Genomic DNA, 20,825 nt, shown 5'->3' on the forward strand with positions numbered 1-20,825 from the left:
CAAGGCTCGGCTCCTCTCCTCTGTTCTGTTTACGAAATGGAGCGAATGAGAGCTCGAGGGTCCGACAACCAACACCCGCCCGTCATGTAAATGCCAACAGGAAATGACCGCAGGAGTCCGTGCCACACGGCACCAGTGTGAGCTGTGCCTCTGCCACAAGGCTTGCCTTCTCCGCTGCTGAGCTGCCCGCGGGGGAAACGCCAGGTCCAGACATAACTTGGTTCAGCTGTTGTAAGCTCGCACGTCAGATTTAATACATTTGTCTTGGCTCCATCACGTACATGCACGTGACTGTGGGAAATGGGCCTGGCATTTTCAAACCTCCGTTTCCTCATGTTTATAATAAGATGGGGGTACGAGATGAAGGCAGAAACTGCCACGTCTTTTATGGAAGCTTGGACGTCTCCCGTCAGTCCTCAGTCCTCCGAGCCCCACAGACCAGCTCTGAGCGGCTGCAGGCGGGGACTCTAGAGGGCATGAGCTGCACCAGGTGAGGACCATTGGGGGCCAGCTGGGAGCTGGCTGCCACAGAGCATCACTGAGACTCGCTACTTAAAATCTTTTTTCTTCCTTCAGAAAATAATCATACCCACCCCCCTCTGCCCCACTGTAAGATGTATCCACTAATGCCAGAGGTACGTATCTGAGTTTTCAAAATGTAACTTAGCTGACACTAAGAGGATACCCAGGCATATTAAATGGCTTGAACAAAAGCTCCCTCCCTCCCTTAAAACGTCAATTGGGGATTTAAGATAATGGAAATGCATTGTTTAGTACTTAACAACAAATGAATAATCTTTCACAAGGTCATCATCATAAACGTAAAAGTATTCCTCAATCGTAGGTCCTCTTGAAAGAATGGTTTCAGGAAACTTACTCTAAAACAGAAGTTCCTAGCCCTGGCTAGCGTAGCTCAGTGGATTGAGCGCGGGCTTCGAACCAAAGTGTCGCAGGTTTGATTCTCAGCCAGAGCACATGCCTGGGTTGGAGGCCATAACCCCCAGCAACCGCACATGGATGTTGCTCTCTATCTCCCTCACTTCCCTCTCTAGAAGTAAATAAATAAAATCTAAAAAAAACAAACAAACCCAGAAGTTCCTGTCACTATGGAGTGTTCCAGAAACTAAATATGAAACACTGAGCGAAGACAGAACATGGTGGGGCAGAAGGCACAGGACAGGCAGTAGGGGCACTGGAGCCGCAGGGCTTTTGTAAGGTGGTTGCAAACTGACACCCTGCGCTCCGAAGGCTCGCAGTGCAGCTGTGGGCACTGGGCCAACACTCCAGAGTAGACTGGGCCCCAGGAATGAAGATCCCGGGAGCCCCTGCCCCACCCCACTTCTTAGGGCTCTAGTGGGCAGAGCCCTAACTCTAGTTTTAGTTTAGGTGGAGGTTGGACTGATTTCTCTTGGTCCCCAAATTATTTATTGTTTAGGTATGACTATAAGGACAAATACAATCAAAGTACAAGAACTATCCCCAACTCCATCCACGAACATGAAACTATGGGGGTGGGACTACGGGGCAGCATATAAACAGTGGGGTGAGCTGGGGGGAGGACCGCCCTGCAGGCACGCCTTAGCAGGCCTGGGTGGTCCCCAGGTCTCCCAGGTTGCTTTTTGCTGGAGTGGGTTCACGGCCGAGCTGGCGGAGGGGAAACCAATCACAATGCAGCCTCATTAACCTGGCCATTCAGGACCCAGTTATCTGTTCTTTGTAAGCTAACGTCTCAAGCTGAGGTAGGAGGCTCTCACGGCACACTTCCTCTGTGACACGAAATGTAGACGAGGCAAATGAGGTGGCAGTGGCTTCAGTCACCGATACTACTCCCCCCCCACCCCCACTGGTATGTTCCAGGGGCTACTAGAAGCCCTAGTTCTGCAACAGTGATTCTTAACTCGGGGCGACTGTGCCCCCAGGGAACACGTATCAATGTCTGGAGGGAGGGCTCAGGGCTGCCACGACATCTAGTGGGTCAAGGCCAGGGATGCCACTCTGCCTTCCACAACACACAGGCAGCCCCTATGCCACAGGGACTGTCCAGCCCAGAATGTCAGAGTGCCCAGGGCGAGAAATCTGCTCTGGGGTGATAGCAACACCTTGACCGGGAAGTCTGCACAAGGCATTTGGAACTGCCAGAAACCATCGGGGAGTGACGGCTTTTGCACAGCTTCTTTGTGGGAAGTCGGGAAGCTCACACCATTCTTATAATGAACAGCTCTCCTTGCAAGTAGTAGCTGGATCCCTGCCAAGGATCACACTCTTTCTTCACATTGGAATATGAATATATCTCTTTACTGGGACTCTCGTAAGAATGATACATTAGCACTGTCCTTCTAATGTGATAAAGACACATACATCTGACCCACATCATGGCAGGAAACGGGGTAAGGGCTCTCACAGCAGGTGCCAAGCGTCCACTGAAGAACTCTCCATTCGCCAGAGAGGACGCTTCCTTGGATTCCTTCCGTTATCTCTGTCGTAGCTTCCAGGTCTCCGAGTCTTGCCCAGAATCCTTCATTCCAGGACCAGTTGATCCTGTTTTCTCTTGTCATTCTGGGCTCCTTTAAGACCTGGGTCAACGGCCCATCTACCTAGCACAGGCCACGCCTGGATTTTAGCAGCACACACCTCTCTGGTGTGCTGCTGCCCCGCCACCCTCAGGGGCACAGCTGGGGGCGGGGGCAGACCGGCGTAACATCACATCACCAAAGGCGAACAGCCGGGGTTCATGAGCAGACGCCGTGTGGGCGCACAACTGGAAACCTCACAGAACACATGCTTCCTCCCCGAATGACACACGATCCCTGGAGAGCACAGGAGCCCCCTAGACCATTCAGATGCACACGGAATGACTCCGCACGCCGGCATGAGGGAAGCCACGCGGGTGGTGTTTACTTCACCACGCCCGCACACAGAAAGGGGTCCGTGCCCGAGAGCTGGGACCAGATCTCCATCCTGGCTCGTCCCTGCCTCTGAATGGCGTCCCCGCTCTGCTCCCACCTGCAGGGGGCCTTAGTTCACTTTCCACAAGAGGAGAAAGGTGGCAGAGAGAAGGTGGAAGGGGAGATTTAGGGCAGGGGTGGGTGACAACCTGCAAGACAGAAAAAGTAATAAAAAATGCAAACACTAGATTTACCAGAACAATATAACAATGTAAGGTGGCTGGAAAATACTACACGTTAACACAGACAATATAATACACAACCTAGAGGGAGGCGCCGTGGCAGAGCGTGGCGGATGCCACCCGTTTAGACCAAGAGCCTTTCAATAGACTGCTGGATGGACTGGATCTGCTGCTTCAGCTGCGAGCCCTCTTTGATGGTGACGGAACACGCGATGACGGGCCTGGAGACCCCACAGGCCCGCCCCAGCGCCTGCTTGGAGCGCACGAACACGTAGGGCACGTTCTTGTCTTCGCACAGCAGCGGGAGGTGCAGGATGATCTCCAGGGGCTCTGCGTCGGCGGCCATCACGATGAACTCGGAGATGCCTCTGTTGAGGGTTTTGGTGGCTGTGGACAGGAGGACACGAGGCCAAGAGGTGAGGTGGGTTTGGGCAGGGAAGTTGTAATGACATAAGGACATAATGACATCATGTCAATTTCTGAGGAAAAGAAATCCAGGTGGAAGAAAGCCGGGCAAGTCCCCCAGGCACGAGCCGTGCTCTGTCCCGGTGTCCTGCGGCGGCCTTGGAAGGCGATAAGGGACCCGGTCACCAGCCGGCCGCCCGCAATGCCTTTCTGAAACCCCGTCCCCGCCCCCAGCTCCGCCAGAGCACACCCTGTGTCAGCCGGACCCCTTCTCTCCTCTCCTCGGCACCGCCCGCCCACGCCACCGCCACCTCCCGCCTGGCCCACCGGACGGCCGCACACAGCCCGGGGCACGAAGCCGCGTGCCGCAGCTCTTCAGACGCAGCTCCGCGAGGGCTTGGCCGTCCGGCCGGCCTGGGCCGACACAAGCGCGCCCCCCATGCCCCTCCCCGAGGACCGCGGCACCACACAGCGCCATTCAAGTGCTGGTTCCTGACCGCTTATCCCTGCAGCCCGCTGCTGGCCCACGGGCCGCACTCGGCGTTACTGGGGGGCCCTTGCCAAGCGCACGGGCCCCAGAGCAACACTGCCCAAGTTCAAATTCTGGCTCTCCCTTTCCTTAGAAGGTGCCTGTGACAGACAAAAGGTTAACAGCTGGTGGATCTAAAAAAATTCTCAGTTCATTAACCGTTAACATCTGATGCCAAAGCGCTGCTCCCGCGCCCTCTCACCGGTCCCAGTCAGGAGCACCCGGCCCTCCCTCCACACCGCACATCCAGGCCGGCCCCGGACAGGGACCGGTGCCGTCGACACCCGCCCTGAACGTCCGGCCCCCTTACCCTCGTTGGCTCCTTTCCGAAGCTGCTTGTAGTTACATGACTGCTGCACGAGGTCCAAGAGCTTTTTGGTGAGGTGGGCGTCTGCGAGAGGGTAGGCCTTCGGGTTCACATCAGCCTCGGTCTGTGGGTGGGGGACAAGGTATCAGCGAAACGGAACCGGAGCTTGTCCCAGACAAGTGTCAGCGCAATCAACAACCGAGGCACAACGGTCAGCTTCCTGGCTCCCTCATCCCCAAACACACGCTTAACAAATGCCACTGGCCCGCACGCTCCCAACTTAGAGAAACTGAATTAGGATTAAAAAAAAAAAAAGGTTAGTAATTACACAATCTAATAATGCATAAATAATAGATACAATAATGTACACCTTTTAACTTGCCTCTCTTTAGCCTGACGCCGAGTAAAGCCACAGCGCGTGGATTAAAAATGGGCTCCCAAGGCTCAGCATCCGTGAGCCACGTGGGGGCAGCTTTCAAATTCGGACTTCCATACTCCACCCCAAGTTTACCGAGTCAAAGTTAAGGTATAATTTATAGAAGTGCAGCACAAAGTTTCCTCTCTCCATTCCATGTTTGGATTCCTCTTTGCCCTCAGTAAGAACCCTTGTTTCTAATAGAAACATCAAAGTATTTTCTCATTTATTCAACCCTACAATATGACTTCAGAATCGCTGTAACAATATTGCCTCAACCAACAAGCTCATCAAGCTTAAAATTGCTTTCTGTTATTAGAATATATCTGCCTAAAACCACCAGGTCTGAGTATTATATTTAAAAGTTATTTAAGTTAAAAATTTTCCATGTGGTTATCAATTTGATATACAACTAAGATTCCTTTGTATTCAGTCTGTTTTTTAAAAAGCATTCTTTTAAATTTTATTTCTTTTTTTTTCCTAATATTTTATTTATTTATATTTATTTTTAGAGAGGGAAGGGAGGGAGGGAGGGAGAGAGAGAGAGAGAGAGAGAGAGAGAGAGAGAGAGGGAGAGAGGGAGGAGGGAGGGAGGGAGGGAGGGGAAGAAAGAGGGAGGGAGGGAGAAAGAGGGAGGGAGGGAGGGAGAGAAACATCAATGTGCGGTTGCTGGGGATTATGGCCTGCAACCCAGGAATGTACCCTGGCACACTGGTTCCCAGCCCGCGCTCAATCCACCGAGCTACGCCAGCCAGGGCTAAATTTTATTTCTCAAATACATAAAACATCTGATGTTTCCAAAGTCAGAGCCATGCTGGTGAGCCAACAGTGCTCAGACCTGGCGACCAGGACCGCACCCCCTGCCTCTCCTGCACAGACCGCACCGCCGTGTCACCAAGGAGCAGATGAGATGTTTCCCCGTCCCATTATCTCCACCTACTAAAGAATAACACAGTTAAGCATCGCCACCTTATAACCTATATTAATCAACCCATCCAGGCATTAGTTAACGGACCCAGACAGGGATTAACAGGTACCGAAACGACAAAAGATAACAGGTGCTTACTGTCCCTTCTCGAAGAACAACACATCTATGATCAAGTAGTCTTAGGGAAAAAAATAAAGAAATCTGATCAAGACGTTGATTCTAATACTAGGTATTTAATATTAAGGAATTATTAAATGTTGGAGTGTTACAGTGGCATTGCGGTTGTTAAGTCTTTATTTTATAGATATATATATATACCTTAATACCGATGGGTAAAATGTTATGTCATTGGAGTCTGCTTCAAAATAACCCACGCAGGGAACAAACTGGATGGGATCCACCCTCACTATTCCTTCCGAGTTTCCAGTCTAACCACTTTCATTAAGCTCTCGTTTGTTTTCCCTGTGATTCTTTTTACAAATGTATTTTTATTACCTACATAACCCAAATGCAGCTCCACGCCACCATCGCAAGCACCCTGTGGTCTGCCAGCGGCAGTGTGGCCCGACCCTGGGCTTGGGACCGGACCTCACAAGCGGCATGTAGCACCACCACCAGACAGGCAGCTGGCCCGCAGGTGATGGCCAGGTGGGGACTCTCACAATTGCTTCTGCCTTGGTGGTCTCTTGAGACTGAAATGACACCAAAATGACCCACCCCTGGAGACGCAGGAAGTAACACAGGAATGATGCCAGGGGAAGTGACATCAAGGGCAGATTTCACCAAGACACCCGGTCCTTAACACATGGCACCGGGTGCATCTGTCACGATCCCTGCCTGGGTGATGGGGAATTAGGTGAGGGCCAGAGGAGTTCCCTGGAGAAGCAGGTAAGAAAGCCGCCTTATTATCTGTCTGCTCTTCTCCACACATTTCAGAATTAGCTTTTCGAGGCCCACAAAACAGCCTGCTGGGGCAATCCGTCTGATTCGTAGATTTGATGTAACACTAATTCTGGTAAACCACCTTTAGGATGAAGAACCTGCCAAATCATTATAATATATATACTAATGCTTTCATGCTTTCAGATAAGGCTTTATTATTTCTCCAAAACCCTTGATATCTTTTAGACTTATTCCTAGATAATTCAAGCTAAAAAAATTCACTGTATTTCCTAGTGTGCTAAGAATTTTTCCTTTTATAAATTAATTGGTGAAATGTGTCAGATTTTTTTTTTGTACTGACTCAGGTAAATAAAACTTTTCTTCTTTAATTTTTAGTTTTCCTAATGTTAAACCAATTTTGCATTCTTGAGATAAAACCAACTTAAATAAGATTTCACTTTCTATCCATTGGCTAATGGACATTCAAGTTTCTTTGGGATAATCAAGATCCTCTAAAATTCAATACAGTGGTGGTTGTACAACTCTATAAATATATGAAAACCACTGAGTTATATATGTTAAACAAATTAACTGTGTGGTATGTAAATTATCTCAATAAAGCTATACAATGAACTAGGTCTAGACATGCAGGGTTTTTTGGCATCTCTGGGCCACACTGGAAGAAGACTTGTCATGAGCCACACATTAAATACACTGCGACACGCAATTACCAAAAAATCTCATAATGTTTTAAGTAAATTTACAATTTTGTGTTGAGCCGCATTCATAGCCATTCTGAGCCACATGTAGCCCGTGGGCTAGACAGCCCTGGTAGAGTTTTCTCCAGGTTAAAAAATTTTAGCTCAGTTTACTCTTCAAGTTTTTAAAAATTTCTACTTGAATTGGTTTTGATAATTATATTTTTTCAGTCACTTGTTTAGTCTAAAACTCTATGTTTTGGTATAATGGGACTAAAAGGTAATGTAAAATAAATACAATAAAGATTAAATTAAAAAGCAAATAAAACAAAAAATAAAATTGTTTATAGGTATCAAATTGTGCTCACTACCCTTTCTTTCTAACGCCTGCAGGTTATGTCTCCTCCGCACTGTTACTCCTTATGTATGTTTGCCTTTATGCTTATTTTCTCATCAATTTCACTAAAGGGGCTTCAAAGAATCGTCTTCTGATTTTGTCCATCTTGTAACATTAGCATCTGTTTTCTATTTCAGTAATTTCTGCTTCCTTTGGGTTTATTTTGCCCTTTTGTTCTTTTCTTACCTTTTTAGTTCTTTTCCCCCAACATAAGCATTTTAGGTTCCAAATAATACTTTAGCTGTATTCTATATGCCCTGGTATCTGGTATTTTCATTATTGTTCAGTTCTTTTCAAATTTCCATCACACTTTCTTTATTTTCCCAGAGTTATTTATATCTTTCCAAACACTTTGTTACTGATTCCTAATTTATTTGCATTTGGTTGGGAGAACGCAGTCTGTATTATTAACAGCCTTTTAAAATTTGTTGAACTTGCACTATGACCTGGATTCCTTGCTTGAGAAGTGTCTTCTATACGCATCAGGTACAGTATTTACTACACTCACTATGACCCCTAGATCAGGTTTCCTCACAGTGCTGTTCAAATCCTCCGTTCCCATACGATGTTTTGGCTTCATAATCTAACGATGATATACTTAAATGCTGTATGATTGCATATCTATTTCTTTTTGTAATTATGTCATTTTCATATTTGTCCCGTATTTTGGGGCCACTATCTTTACAGATCATTTCTTTCTGAGGTTTACACAGGCTGCACTATACTTTTTAAATTGGCGTATCTTTTTCATTCTTTTTACTTCAAACTGTCTCAACTGGAGCATTTAGTCCCTTTTTATATTTACCTAAGTACTGATTGGGTAAATTAGGTAAACATTGAGTTCAAATCTTTTTGTGCCTTATATTGGTCCCACATATTGTTTATTTTTCCTTTCTTCCTTTGTGTTCATTATTTTTTCTTCATTATTTTCCCCTCTATGAGTCTGAAGTTATGTATCTTTATCCTTTTGGCAGCTACCTGAGAAAGCACATTTGTCCTTAAACTATCAAAATCTAATTCTCACCAAAAATCCTCCTCCTCCTCCTCCTCAACAGTCAAGGACCCAACACTGGAATGCCAATCACTCCTCAAAGTTACTTCCTAGAAATGGCAGATATTTCCATTATTTCCATTGTGGCTTCCGACAACCCATCTCCGGAAGTAAGTATTCTCAAGTCTGAATAAACATCGAAAGCCAAAAAGGAGAGGACTTCAGGAGACCAAACCACCATCAAAGAGGAATCATTTTATTGTTTTAATATCAGACTACCACCACAACAGAAGGTCGGCTCAACTTTATAACCAAACTATTTATCTTATAAATAGCAACTGAATTCCTCACTGTATTTATCCACCTCTCAACTTTTTCAAGGGTTAACTAAAGGAGTGAAGAAAATCATACCACTGGCTAACTTTAGCCTGTAGCTCCAGCAGTTTGGTCTCCTTATACCAGACAGCCCCAAACTGCAAGGTTTTGATTGAACAAATACTGTGACCACTCGTTCCGCACCAAGTATTATTAGGACTAGGTGTTCATCGTGCAATATCTCATTTAATTCAATGCGCACAACATGCTCGTGCAGTGCATTTCCCGCTTTACAAGTTGAGGGAAGTTTCTCTCTTTTTTTTAAGATTTTATTTATTTATTTTTAGAGAGGGAAGGGAGGGAGGGGGAGAGGGGGAGATGGCGGGGAGAGAGAGAGAGAGAAACATCAATGTGCGGTTGCTGGGGGTTATGGCCTGCAACCCAGGAATGTACCCTGGCTGGGAATCGAACCTGGGTCACTTTGGTTCCCAGTCCGCGCTCAATCCACTGAACTACGCCAGCCAGGGTGGGAAATTTCTCTTGTGTTCAACCTGAGACCATCAATTCCAAAACTTCACCGAACTGTGTTAAGACAAGCACTGGTTTAGAAACTTCAAGTTCTAGGCTCAGCCGAGTGCTACTTTCAAAATGAAGCAGGTGGGAAGGGGTTGGGAAGGTGAAGGGGGATGATACCCACCTGGATCCAAGCTCTATGGGAAGGATTAGACCTCATTACGTAAGTGGAAGTACTTTGCATACTCTTTCCTCAACAAATGCCAACCTAAACTAGCTACCAGGCTACACAGTTTGATTAAAGGTTGGAGACCACCAACAGTTCGGAGGAACCTCACATGGTGATACCAGGGTCTCTGATTTCTGAGACTGCTACCTCCCAGGAGGAGCCTTTGCTTTACTCCATGCTCCACGAGGCTCGAGAATCCTCCATGTTCCCCACATCCTCCAATATCAAAGGCTCCTTTAGGTCCCCAGCTCGTGTAACTAGCGGCGAGCACTAGGCGCAGATCCATGGAGATCTCCCTCTCCCAAACATCAGCAAAGGGAAGCGGGGTAGGAGAGACTGGCCCGAATTCAGGGTTCCACACCATTCTCTAGAGATCCCCATCCCCTAAATTTAAAAAAAATTGAGTCAAGTGTTCTCGTCCAACTTTCTATCCTCATCCACGTGGGTTGGCTCTTTCTCCCAGGTCGGACCATGCCCGCCTCGCCTAACCAGAGGCCTTCGGCTGCAGGCCCAGATGCTGCACCCCTACCCCGGTCACAATAATTGGGACCCTAAGACTTCCGAAGCTGTAACCTCCAGCGGGGCCGTGGGAACCGAGCGGCTGCCGGAGCTCAGACGCCCGGCTGGGAGGCCGAGGCTACGCAGCTGCCGGAACTTTGAGTCTCAGCCCAGCGGTCAGACGGAGCAGATTTTAAGCCCTTTCAGGCTAGTGAGTGAACCGAACTCCGAGTCTCCCGCTTCCCGGCCCTTGGGCCAGGCACATGCACTCACCATAGCTGCGCTTCCGCGGTCTCGCTTCCCCTTAAGAAGCACCCACGACGTCAGAGGAGCAGCGCTCCGCACTGCCGGAAAGTCGCACGGACGAAGTAGAAATGGCCGCGCTCGCGGCAGGAAGCGGAAGTGAAGTCACTGAGAGTGGGCGGGCCTCGCTACCGGAAGGGGGCGCGGCGAATGGTCTCAGTGCTGAGCGGGGGGCCTCATTTTGCTGTGTTTATCTTCATTCTGCTATACATTATCGGCAGAAACGAGTTGAACATTAAAAAAAAAATACCAAGAGTTTCAGTGGTGTCATTATTCCATTGTCAGCTTATGTTTCAGCACATTCTTGTATTCAAAATCATCTTTTTGACCCGTTACTGGTGAGGGAAAGGTATGGAGATAACGATAGGTAGTCCTAAACGTTTCCGTTCATATTCAGAGATCGTTGTTAAAATCTCTGATGGGGAGTGGAGTCTACCAGAAATGGAATCAATTGAGTAGGGAATTCAGGAAAGAGCAGGGTTGGGGATGGAAGTTGAGTTCCTGTCTGGTTGAGTTTGGAGATCTCGTAGGACATCCATTTTCTCCTGGCCAGCATACTGTTGTATGTTTCGCCAACTCCCCAGTATTTAAGGCTAGACTCATGCCTCCCCACTTTCAAGAGGTTCTGTCTGAATCTTACAGCCCTTTTTCATCTCTCTCCAACATAATACCAGGCATATTTTGGGACCTGTTTGAATCTGGCCAAAACTGGACCATTAAAGCCTCTTTTCACTTAATTCCTTTGGAAACCTAGAGGTAGAAAACTGGAAAGACGCTTCGGAATTATGCAGCCCGGTCCCTTCATTTTAAAGATACTGAGGCCCAGAGAGGGGAAGCTGCTTACCCCACATCACAGAGTGAAGAGGTGGCAGAGCCAGAACTGAACCTGGTGCTTTGGGCTATGGGCCTGGGTTATTTCCATGAAATCCGGCTGCTCTGCCTGAGGTGAGTCATGGCACTGGGCAACCGCATAGGTCTGAACGGGCTCCAGGACTTTGCATTTACTACATCAAAAATATCCCCATTGAACTTCACCTCATGCAAATCATTCATGACTATCAAAAAACAAAGTTTGCCTTCAAATTAAGAAATGTCTATTGATGCTTCCTATTTAAAAGCAGAACCTGTGATTTTTGACTTTGCTTCTCACCTCTCGTAGATCCTCTTTCTTGCTGCTATATTAACTGGACTTATCACTCACCACTGTTGGGGGAATGAAACCTTATTATTCCAGTTTAGGACACAAATAGATGTGTCCTTATCACTTGCTTTTTATTGTCTTTTATAACAATTTCTGATTGCCATTTGGCATACCTGGCATCGTGGGCCATCATACCTGGCATCGTGGGCCATCACATCTCTTCAGTAATGGCTGAGAGGGACTTGATGTTTTTATGACCAAGAGTAATGAGACAGTACACTTTACCTAATTAATTGCATTTCCCACCTATATAATTACTTAATTTCCATAGTCTTTCAGAACTAGCCCACCTGTTTGTATCTTGCTGTTTCCCTTGCTAGTAATAAACATTGACGTATGATCAGGATCAACCTCTTGTAGGAATTTGCCTTTTACCGCACTCCTGTGCTTAAAAACCTAAATCCTTGCCATGGCTCATTAGCTCCCTCTTCAGGAGCCCCCGCCTCACCTCCATGGTACAGCCCCACCCAGCTCCTTTCTGTACCCTAAGCACACCCCAATCTCTCCAACCCCTTTCCTCGCCTTCTGTTGGGAGTGATGTGCTCCACTGTTCTGCTGGGCTAACTCCTATTCATCACCTCTTCAGTGATGCCTCCCTGATGACCCAGGCAAGGTGATTGCCCTTGTTAATGGACTCACATGCCCCTTGCACTTGCCCTTTGCAGCACTGGTTGACCTCATCTTTATTCAGTGTCCACCTGTCCAGCCACACAGAGTGCTGTGAGAGCAGGCTTTGTAGCTGCCTTGGACACAGTCCATACCTATCTTCTGGCCCAAAGCCAGGCCCAAAGGGAGTCCCTGTTGCACTTAGGGACCTTTGGAAACACGCAACCAAAAAGGAATTCGGGAAAAGTTTCCGTAGTGCAGCCCAGAGGTTCAAGGGGAGCTGGCAGTGACAGCAGAACCTGCAGTCTCACTTCACTGTCAATGTCCTCCAGCCAAAGACCACCAAGAACATGCCTGCAATGTTATTACCGGTTGCAAAAAGGGAGAATGCACACCATAAGGAACTGTGGGACTTCTCAATGAGAGGGTGTTGGAAAATATTTAATGCAGGGTTTGGGCTTATGTTAGGCGATTTTAGGGAGGGTTCGAGGAAGTGGTGTTTGCTCTAGATTAGAGGCTGTCAGGAAGTGTAAGTAATTCTATGGTTGGACATCATAACAAATCTTATCTACAAGGTGGAAGAGATGCAGTGAATCTAAAGCTGGAATTGGTAAAGAAGTAGCAGTCACTCATATCAGTCAGGATAAGGGGATGTTTGGTTATTTTTACACTTTCAACAACATTCGTGTTTTTGTCTGTGTTCAGGCATGCTTAAAGACTGTTCTTATTTTTGTCTTCATTTTCACAGTTAGAGTGGCTTCATCTGATATTGGTGTTTTATGAAACTGTTTATGTTTAGCAGAACACCAGGGCCCAACTACAATTGTCAGGCCAGCTCCTAGCAACATCAAGGCCTAACTGATAGAGCTGGGCCGGTTCCCAGCTGCCATGATCTGCTTTTCGTTTTATCGTCAGCTTCCTATTCCTACTTTGAATCTTTGTCCTTGATACTTAGAGCCCTGGCAGAGAAAGCCCATTTGGCCAGACTAAGGTCACTCCTCATTCTTTGCCTACCCTGGGTCTGTGAGAGAGTATCAGGTATAAGCTGGGGTGACATTCAGCCAAGGTACATTGTGTAGCATATTGGGTTCTTAAAATAGAGAAATACTTCCCAAATAGTTGGTAAATAGGTGATGCCCTTCTCCCAGGAGCCCAGGGGCCACTTACCACACAGTTACTAAGGAGTTAAGCCTTGGCCCATTCCGACGAGCTGGCATCCCTGCCTGCTCTGTTATTCAGTATTTTGAATATAATCTTTGGTTGAAAGACAGTAACACTTATTCAGGGTAGCATTTGTCCTCCCGCCAACACTAACCCTGAGATGGGAAAAGCAATTCTGAGTGGTCAAAAAGAATACTCATGTTCAGTATGGTGTCCACTAAGTGTTTGATATTGGATAGACATGGACAAATGGATAAAAGTATCTAATAGGAAGAAGGAAATAAGTAGACCACAGGTTACATCACCCATCATCCAAGGGGGAATTTAGTCTCTTCACTCCAGAGGGCAGATTGTTTAAAACAAATCCTTCTTCTTCTTAATTGCTTTTGGCCAGTCCCCCAGCATTGCCCTCACCTGCTCTGAGCACGGGCACTTTAGCCAGCCCTGGCCAGGTTCAGCAGCTGGAGCTGAGGCTGGAGGATCAGGCTCCTTTGTGAGGTGGCCTCAGTGACAGGTGCTAGGAGGCAGGGTTACCCCACCCCAAACTGGCTGGGGGACCAGCCGTATCAGTCCTGCCCTCCAACTGCCTAATACCATCTGCCTGATCCTTAGGTCAAGCTTTTTCATGTTGCTGTCACTGCTGGGTGCCTGTATCGTGGTGGGGCCATTCCAGGGCCCTGAGTGGGAGCCGGTGTCAGGCCTGTTCTCCAAGGATCACAGCTGCAGAAGCCCTCGGTGCTGTGGCAACCTGCTTGTCCTCTGCCTCTTTCTGATCTGGCAGGTCCGGCACTATTGGCACCAGGTCACCAGGACCCACCCCAGCATGAAGAAGGTCATCAAGGTGAGGGGCCCCACGCACCTCCTTCCCTCGGCACCCTGGTTGTTTCAGTCGCTAGTTATGAAGCTCCTCTTCTATGGCCCCTGTACAGACATGATCAATCCTGGGGAACCCAGGCGGGTCAGGGAGAACATCACCCTGCCCCAAACCCAGCAGTCGCCCTGGACTCCTCTTTTCCTCACTCCACACACTCAACCCATCTGTAAGTCCTTCGGGCTCAACCTGCAGACTGTATCTCAAATGTGCTCACTTCTCAGAACCACCTGCACAGAGCTCCCTTGTGTCTCACCTGGGCTGTAGGCACTGCCTTCTGCCTGGTCCCCACCACCTCTCCCACCCAGCCGCAGGGCTCCGTGCGGCCCACAGAATCAATTGCACGCTCTCGCTCTCTCTTTCCCCCACTCACTCCCTTTTTCTTTCTTTCTTTCTTTCTTTCTTTCTTTCTTTCTTTCTTTCTTTCTTTCTTTCCTCTCTCTCTCTCTCTCTTTAAAAATTTTGATCCAAGGGTAATACACATACAGATTATAAGCATATACATCAATGAATTTCCCCACACGGAACACATCCATGTGCAGCACCCAGTTAAGACGTGGACCACTACGAGCAGCTCAGGAGCTTGCAGGCACGCATGTGCTGATGTCTAGTATCACACACTGCTTTTTCTCTGTATGGAATCATCTAGTAAGCTTTCTTTTGCACCTGGCTTACACCTAACATTATGCTTGTAAGCCAGAACAAACTTTTTAAAGCAGATCATTGCACTTTGCCACTCAAAAACCAGTAATGGCTCTTAAGAATACACTCCCAAGCCCTGGCTGGCATAGCTCAGTGGATTGAGCGCGGGCTGGGAACCAAAGTGTCCCAGGTTCGATTCCCAGCTAGGGTACATTCCTGGGTTGCAGGCCATAACCCCCAGCAACCGCACATTGATGTTTCTCTCTCTCTCTCTCTCTTCCTCCCTCCCTTCCCTCTCTAAAAATAAATAAATAAAATCTTAAAAAAAAAAATACACTCCCCATCAAACTCGGAATAAAATCCAAACTTGTAACTTCAGCTCCAAGGACGGCATGATCTGCCCCTACATTTCTCTCTGACCTCATCTCCCAGCATTCTCATCACTCACTCCATTCTGACCACATGGGCTTCCTTGCTTTTCTTCTATACATGAGCTTGTTTTGTCTTCAGGGCCTTTGCACTAATATCTGCTGTGCCTACAATGCTTCTTCTTCAGGTGTCCCTTGGTTTGCATCACTTCCTTTAGGTCTCTTGTCAAATGTCACCATCTCCACCCTGGCTAGCATAGCTCAGGGGATTGAGCACAGGCTGTGAACCAAAGTGTCGCAGGTTCGATTCCCAGTCAGGTCACATACCTGGGTTGCAGGCCATGACCCCCAGCAACCACACATTGATGTTTCTCTCTCTCTCTCCCTCTTTCTCTCTCTCTCTCCCCCTCCCTTCCCTCTCTAAAAATAGATAAGTAAAATTTTAAAAAATGTCACCATCTCTGAGAGGCCTTCTCTGACTACCTGTCTAATGGAGTGAACCCCATTCCCTTTCTGCTTTTATTTGCATCGGAGTTAACACACCTCTAACATGATATGGTGCCCTTGGCTCTTCTCTCTCCATGCCTAGAAGGGACTCGTTTCGTCCATGGTGGTACCTCTACCTGGAGTAAACGTTTTCTCTTTCTTGAATGAATGACCACTGTTTGCCTTAAAGAAATGACCCCCACCCCCTTTCCCGGGCCCCAGCATCCTCTTCTAGATAACGGGCATTACTACAACTCTGGTCTGGGATGATTCGGCAAGATGATGTGTGCAAGGATTTTGCCTCTCTGTTCTCACCTATAGGTGCCACCGCAGAAGTGGGCAGTGCCCTCCATGAGACGTGACACTTGTTTGGCGCCGACCTCTAAAGTATTCTACAGTTCTGGCAAGTGCAGGGGCCCAGATGCCCACGTGCGGCAGTGGGCACAAAAGAAGAGGAGGGGATACCGGAGGAGTGTCCGGGAATCAGGGGTCCGATACCTGCTCTCCGGGCAGCGCCGATGCCGGTGCCCACCTCGGGATTTCCACACCCCTTCTAAGACCACCTTTTGCACCACCTCTTTTCCAAGCACCTGTGTGCTCCCTCAGGACGGTTCCAGGGTATGGCATGTGCCCTGGTGTCTCCGTGACGAGCGCACTCCCCTGATTGGCAAGTCACTGCCACCCGACCTGGACGTGTATTATCAAAGGATGGGGCAACCGCTGGCCCACTCCCCCCAAAAATCAGTGCCGCTGGAGCCTGCTGTCAGCCTGTGCTCCCATCCCACCTCCATGACGTTAGCCGCCGTCCTCCCAAACCTCCCTTCTCAGAGGCCGCAGTGCTGCCCCGGAGAATCTCTGCCTTTTCCTCCTAACCAGCGCGTGGGAATACGCATCTGGAACTGCCCACCAGAGGCCTGGGCACCGGGGATGCACAACCAGATGCCAGGCAGAGAGGATATTAGAGACACTCAGGCTCCGGAGTGGGGGAACCAGAGAGACAGCAGCGCGGACCACGCTTGGGAGATTGAGGCGTCTGGCCGGCAACTCCCAAGAAACTTGGGGATGGAGGACAGTGCACAGACTAAGGGCCTAGAGTGGGGAAGTCAGAGACCAGGGATAAGTGGAAGTGATGGAGAGATCCTGACACCAGGGTGGGAGAAGCCAGGCCACATGGGAGCAGAGCATACAGCCAAAGTTCAGAAACTAGGCAAGAGAAACCAGGAGAAGGCTGGAGGTGAGAATTCTCCTGAAAACCAGGCGCATACAGTAGACCACCAGGGACTGTCAAGATGTAAAGTTGGCACAGAGAACCAAACCTCAGAGTGGGGGAAGCAGGATAAGAGTAGAAACGAGGACGCAGTAGAGACTCAGGTATTTGAGAAGAACGAGCAAGAGGCCAGGGGGGAGGATGAAGGACAGACCCAGGCACGAGGGTTGGGGAGGCAGGGCCCGACTGGCAGTGAGAACGGTGAGGAGTTCTGGGTGCTATGGGGCGGGAAACAAGACCAGACTAGAGATGGCACTGGTGCAGAAGTTCAGGCGGAGGAGAGGGGACACAAGGGCCAGGTTGAAGGTGAGAACGTTGTGCGAAGCCAAACGCCTGGGAAGGAGAACCCGGGAGCAATAAAACAAGAGCATGGTGTAGAGACCCAGGCCCAGGGATGGGGGAAACAGGACTGTGTTGAAAGTGAGAATGCTAGAGAGAGCCCGACACCAGGGTGGGAGAAGCAGGATCGGGGGAGGAGTGAGAAAGCCGCGGGAGAGCTCCAGAAACAACTAGGACATGAGTTTCGAGCCGGGTGGGGAAGCCAGGGCCTGCGAGGAGGCAAGGACGCTGGGGACACCGAGACCTCTGGAAGGAAGAGCCTCCGGGAGATAAGAGAGGAGGACTGGGTCGTGATCCAGACACAGTGGTGGGAGGACCAGAGACCAGTGGCGATTGAAGTTGACAGAGACTTTGAGAGAGCGTGTTGGGGGAACTGGGTCCAGATTGGAGGTGATCGTAGAGCAGAAATTCAGGCACCAGAGAAAAGAGACCGAAGGAAGGGCAGAGATGGGGATGGTATAAATACCCTGGCATCTGAGATAGAGAGCCAGGGACAATTAAGAAGGGACACTCAAGTAGACAGCCATCCACCACACAGGAGGAGCCAGGAGCAGTTTGGAGATGAGACTAGTACAGACATGCAGGTGCCCGAGATGGAAAATCCGAGAGTGGTTAAAGGTGAGGCTGATAAAGAGGCCCCGGAACTTGGGGCAGAACACCAGGGTCAGTTAAACAATGAAATCAATGGAAAGATCCACACGCCAAAGTGGAAAAATCAGGAACACATTAGATGCAAGGACGGTGTGAATACCCAGGCATCTGATGCAGAGAACTGGGGAGAATCAACAAGTAAAACTGATGGAGAAGCTCATTCAGCAGAGTGGGAGAAAGAGGAGCAGGCTGGAGGTGGGAATGGAAGGGAAAACGAAGCTCCAGAGAACAGAAGCCATCGAGAAGCTGGAGGTGAGGATGGTACAGAGCCCAGGGCGCCTGGGGAAGACAACCAGAGTCACTTAAGAGGTGATATCGACGCAAAGACCCATGTATTAGAGTGGAAGAACCAGGAGCAGACGGGAGGTGAAAATGGAACAGAAATCCAGGCTCCAGAGAAGAGAGACCAGGGAGAACTGAGAGGTGAGGACGGTGCAGAGACCCAGAGGCCCGAGCGAGAGAACCCGGGACAGCTAGACAGTGAAAATGGGGAGAGCCATCCTTCTCCGGGGAGGGGGACCTGGGAGCAGAATGGACTGGGAAAGAATGATGCAGAAGACGTTGGAAGCGAGGATGATAGAAAGATCGAGAGACTTAGTGGAGCAAACCAGAAACTGTTAAAAAGTAAAGTTCATGGGGAAACCTGTACATCAGTGTGGAAGAACCAGGAGCAGATGGGAGGGGAGAACGGGGCAGAAATTCAAATGCAAGGGGAGAGAAACCTAAGAGGGCCCACAGGTGAGGATGGTGGAGAGACCCAGGCTCCTGGGGGAGAGAACCAAGGACAGTTAAGAGGTCAAGCTGATGGAGAGATCCAGACACAAGGGCAAGAGAACCAGAAAAACGGTGGAGAGGAAGATGCAGCGGTAACCCGGACCGTAGAGAGCCGGACAAAGTGCATCGCTGAGGATGCTGAAGAACCCGAAGCTCCAGGGGGAGGAACCAAGGATCAGGTCAGAGAAAGGGACGCTGCTAAAGGCAACCTGCCAGCTGACAATTATGGGGTTGAGGGGCCCCCGGTCCTCACCAGGGCTGGGCCCGGGGCCGTGGAACAGGAACGAGCAGTGTCCCCTGCCACCTGTCCTGAGATGAAGCCTCTCCCCAACCAGGAGGAGCTCTTCTTGCTGTCCAGCGGGGAGGGAAAGCATCTGGCCGGCCAGAGCATGGCCCCTGCCAGGGGGCACAGAGAGGGCATCAGTCCAGGCTCCACGCAGGCCCCGCTTAAACCCGAGAGAAGACGACAGAGGAATCCTGGGAAGGCCTGCGGGCTGGCTTGGCGGTTCCAGAAGCCATGCTCTCTGGCTGCTTCCCTGAACCTGCCCTCCTCCCGTCCCTCTGACTTGGGTGGCCAAGCACCCCAAGCTGCCACAGCTCTGGTGGGTATGCCTAGTGCCCACCCTGTCCCGTCCAAGTGGCCAGGGCACAGGAAGGGCCAACAATTCCTCCTGGAGTCCCTCATGCGGCAGAAGATTGCGCATCCAAAGTGGGACCTCCGCCAGCGGCTGATCCTGGAGTCCCATTTGCTCTTTAACTTGTTAGATCTGGGCCCACTGCCCTTTGCCAGGGTGCAGCTCCCTGGAATATACACAGCCTGTGAGCTCCAGAGGCAGCAGGAAAGGCGCCTTGGTGAGGCCCAGGCCTCCAGGCCAGGTGTTAACTCCCCTGAGAAGCCCCAGAGGATTGGACCCCCCAAAACAAAAAGCTCAAAGCTTTGTACACAGGCCGGAGCTCTGGAGAAGTGCGGTCTACAGGGATCGGAGCCTGTGGGTCTTTCTGTCCATCTGTCAAAGCTTCGGAGAGCCAGGCCACCAGGCGGCCCCAGAGAAAGACAGGATGTCCAGAAAGAGGCTCCTCCTAGGGCCAAGCGCCCTGCTCCCAGGAACCCCAGGCCTGCAGCAGGGCCTGGATGTGGCCAAAAAAGGGTCCGAGAGCCTTCCAGTGGGAACCGCCGGGACAGGAAAACGGTCGGGCCAGGAGCCTCGCAGACCGCAGGGAGGGCTCCCAGCAGGGCGAGAACCTCCAGGGCAGGCCAGGACCATGGCAGGAAGGAGAGCGCATCCCCGGAGGCCTCGCAGACGCCCAGGCTCAAATATCAGCAGCCCGCGCCCTGGAGAAGAGCAAGCCTGGAGGGCGGAGGGGCCGAGCAGCAGCCTTCCTCCTGCTCCACAGACACATCTGGCTTCAAAGGGGGTCTCCACTCTGCCACTGAGAGCCTGAGCAGGACCCTTCTGACCCAAACATCCTGGTCCCCACCCCTGGCCATGCCCCAGCACTCAGCAGCCCCCAGCCCGAACCGGAGGGTTTCTGATCCCCCACGGCTTCCCAAAGTGGGCGACCCGCATGTCAGGGAGGACAGCGTCGGAGTCCACGCTTCTTCGAAGAGGGACCTTCAGCCACGAGGTCACTGCTGTGCTGGCGCTGTTCTCCCCAAGACAGAAAGCGTCCAGGGTCAAGGGGAACCTGAAAACCCAAAGGGCACCCCGCGGAACCCACCAGCCTCCAAAAAAATTGGTTTTATAAAGCATCTGAGGAGTTTTCCGCTCCGGCTCTGCTTCAGAAAATAGGCCGCAGACCCGGAGTCCTCAGGCACATCGGAGGAGGCGTGAGAGGGGTCTGCTCACCCCCAGAGGCTCTGATAAAATCGGTTATTTGGAACCTGTGGGGGCTCTGATTTTTTTGGCACGTGTTTTCTAAGT

The 20,825-nt window shown here is 49.9% G+C and overlaps 1 protein-coding gene across 1 annotated transcript; it reads right to left on the bottom strand.

The window, feature by feature from the left end:
- Window positions 1–2,279: 2,279 nt before the first annotated feature.
- SNU13 (small nuclear ribonucleoprotein 13) lies at window positions 2,280–10,629 on the bottom strand. Its single transcript, XM_028532693.2, has 3 exons — window positions 10,508–10,629; window positions 4,372–4,492; window positions 2,280–3,514 (listed from the first exon to the last, which is right to left on the bottom strand). The coding sequence occupies exons 1-3, from the start codon at window positions 10,508–10,510 to the stop codon at window positions 3,252–3,254; spliced, it is 387 nt and encodes a 128-aa protein (XP_028388494.1). The 5' UTR covers window positions 10,511–10,629; the 3' UTR covers window positions 2,280–3,251.
- Window positions 10,630–20,825: the final 10,196 nt, after the last annotated feature.

The sequence above is a fragment of the Phyllostomus discolor genome, chromosome 2 (genome assembly GCF_004126475.2).
Source record: "Phyllostomus discolor isolate MPI-MPIP mPhyDis1 chromosome 2, mPhyDis1.pri.v3, whole genome shotgun sequence".
NCBI classification, from domain to species: Eukaryota; Metazoa; Chordata; class Mammalia; order Chiroptera; family Phyllostomidae; genus Phyllostomus; species Phyllostomus discolor.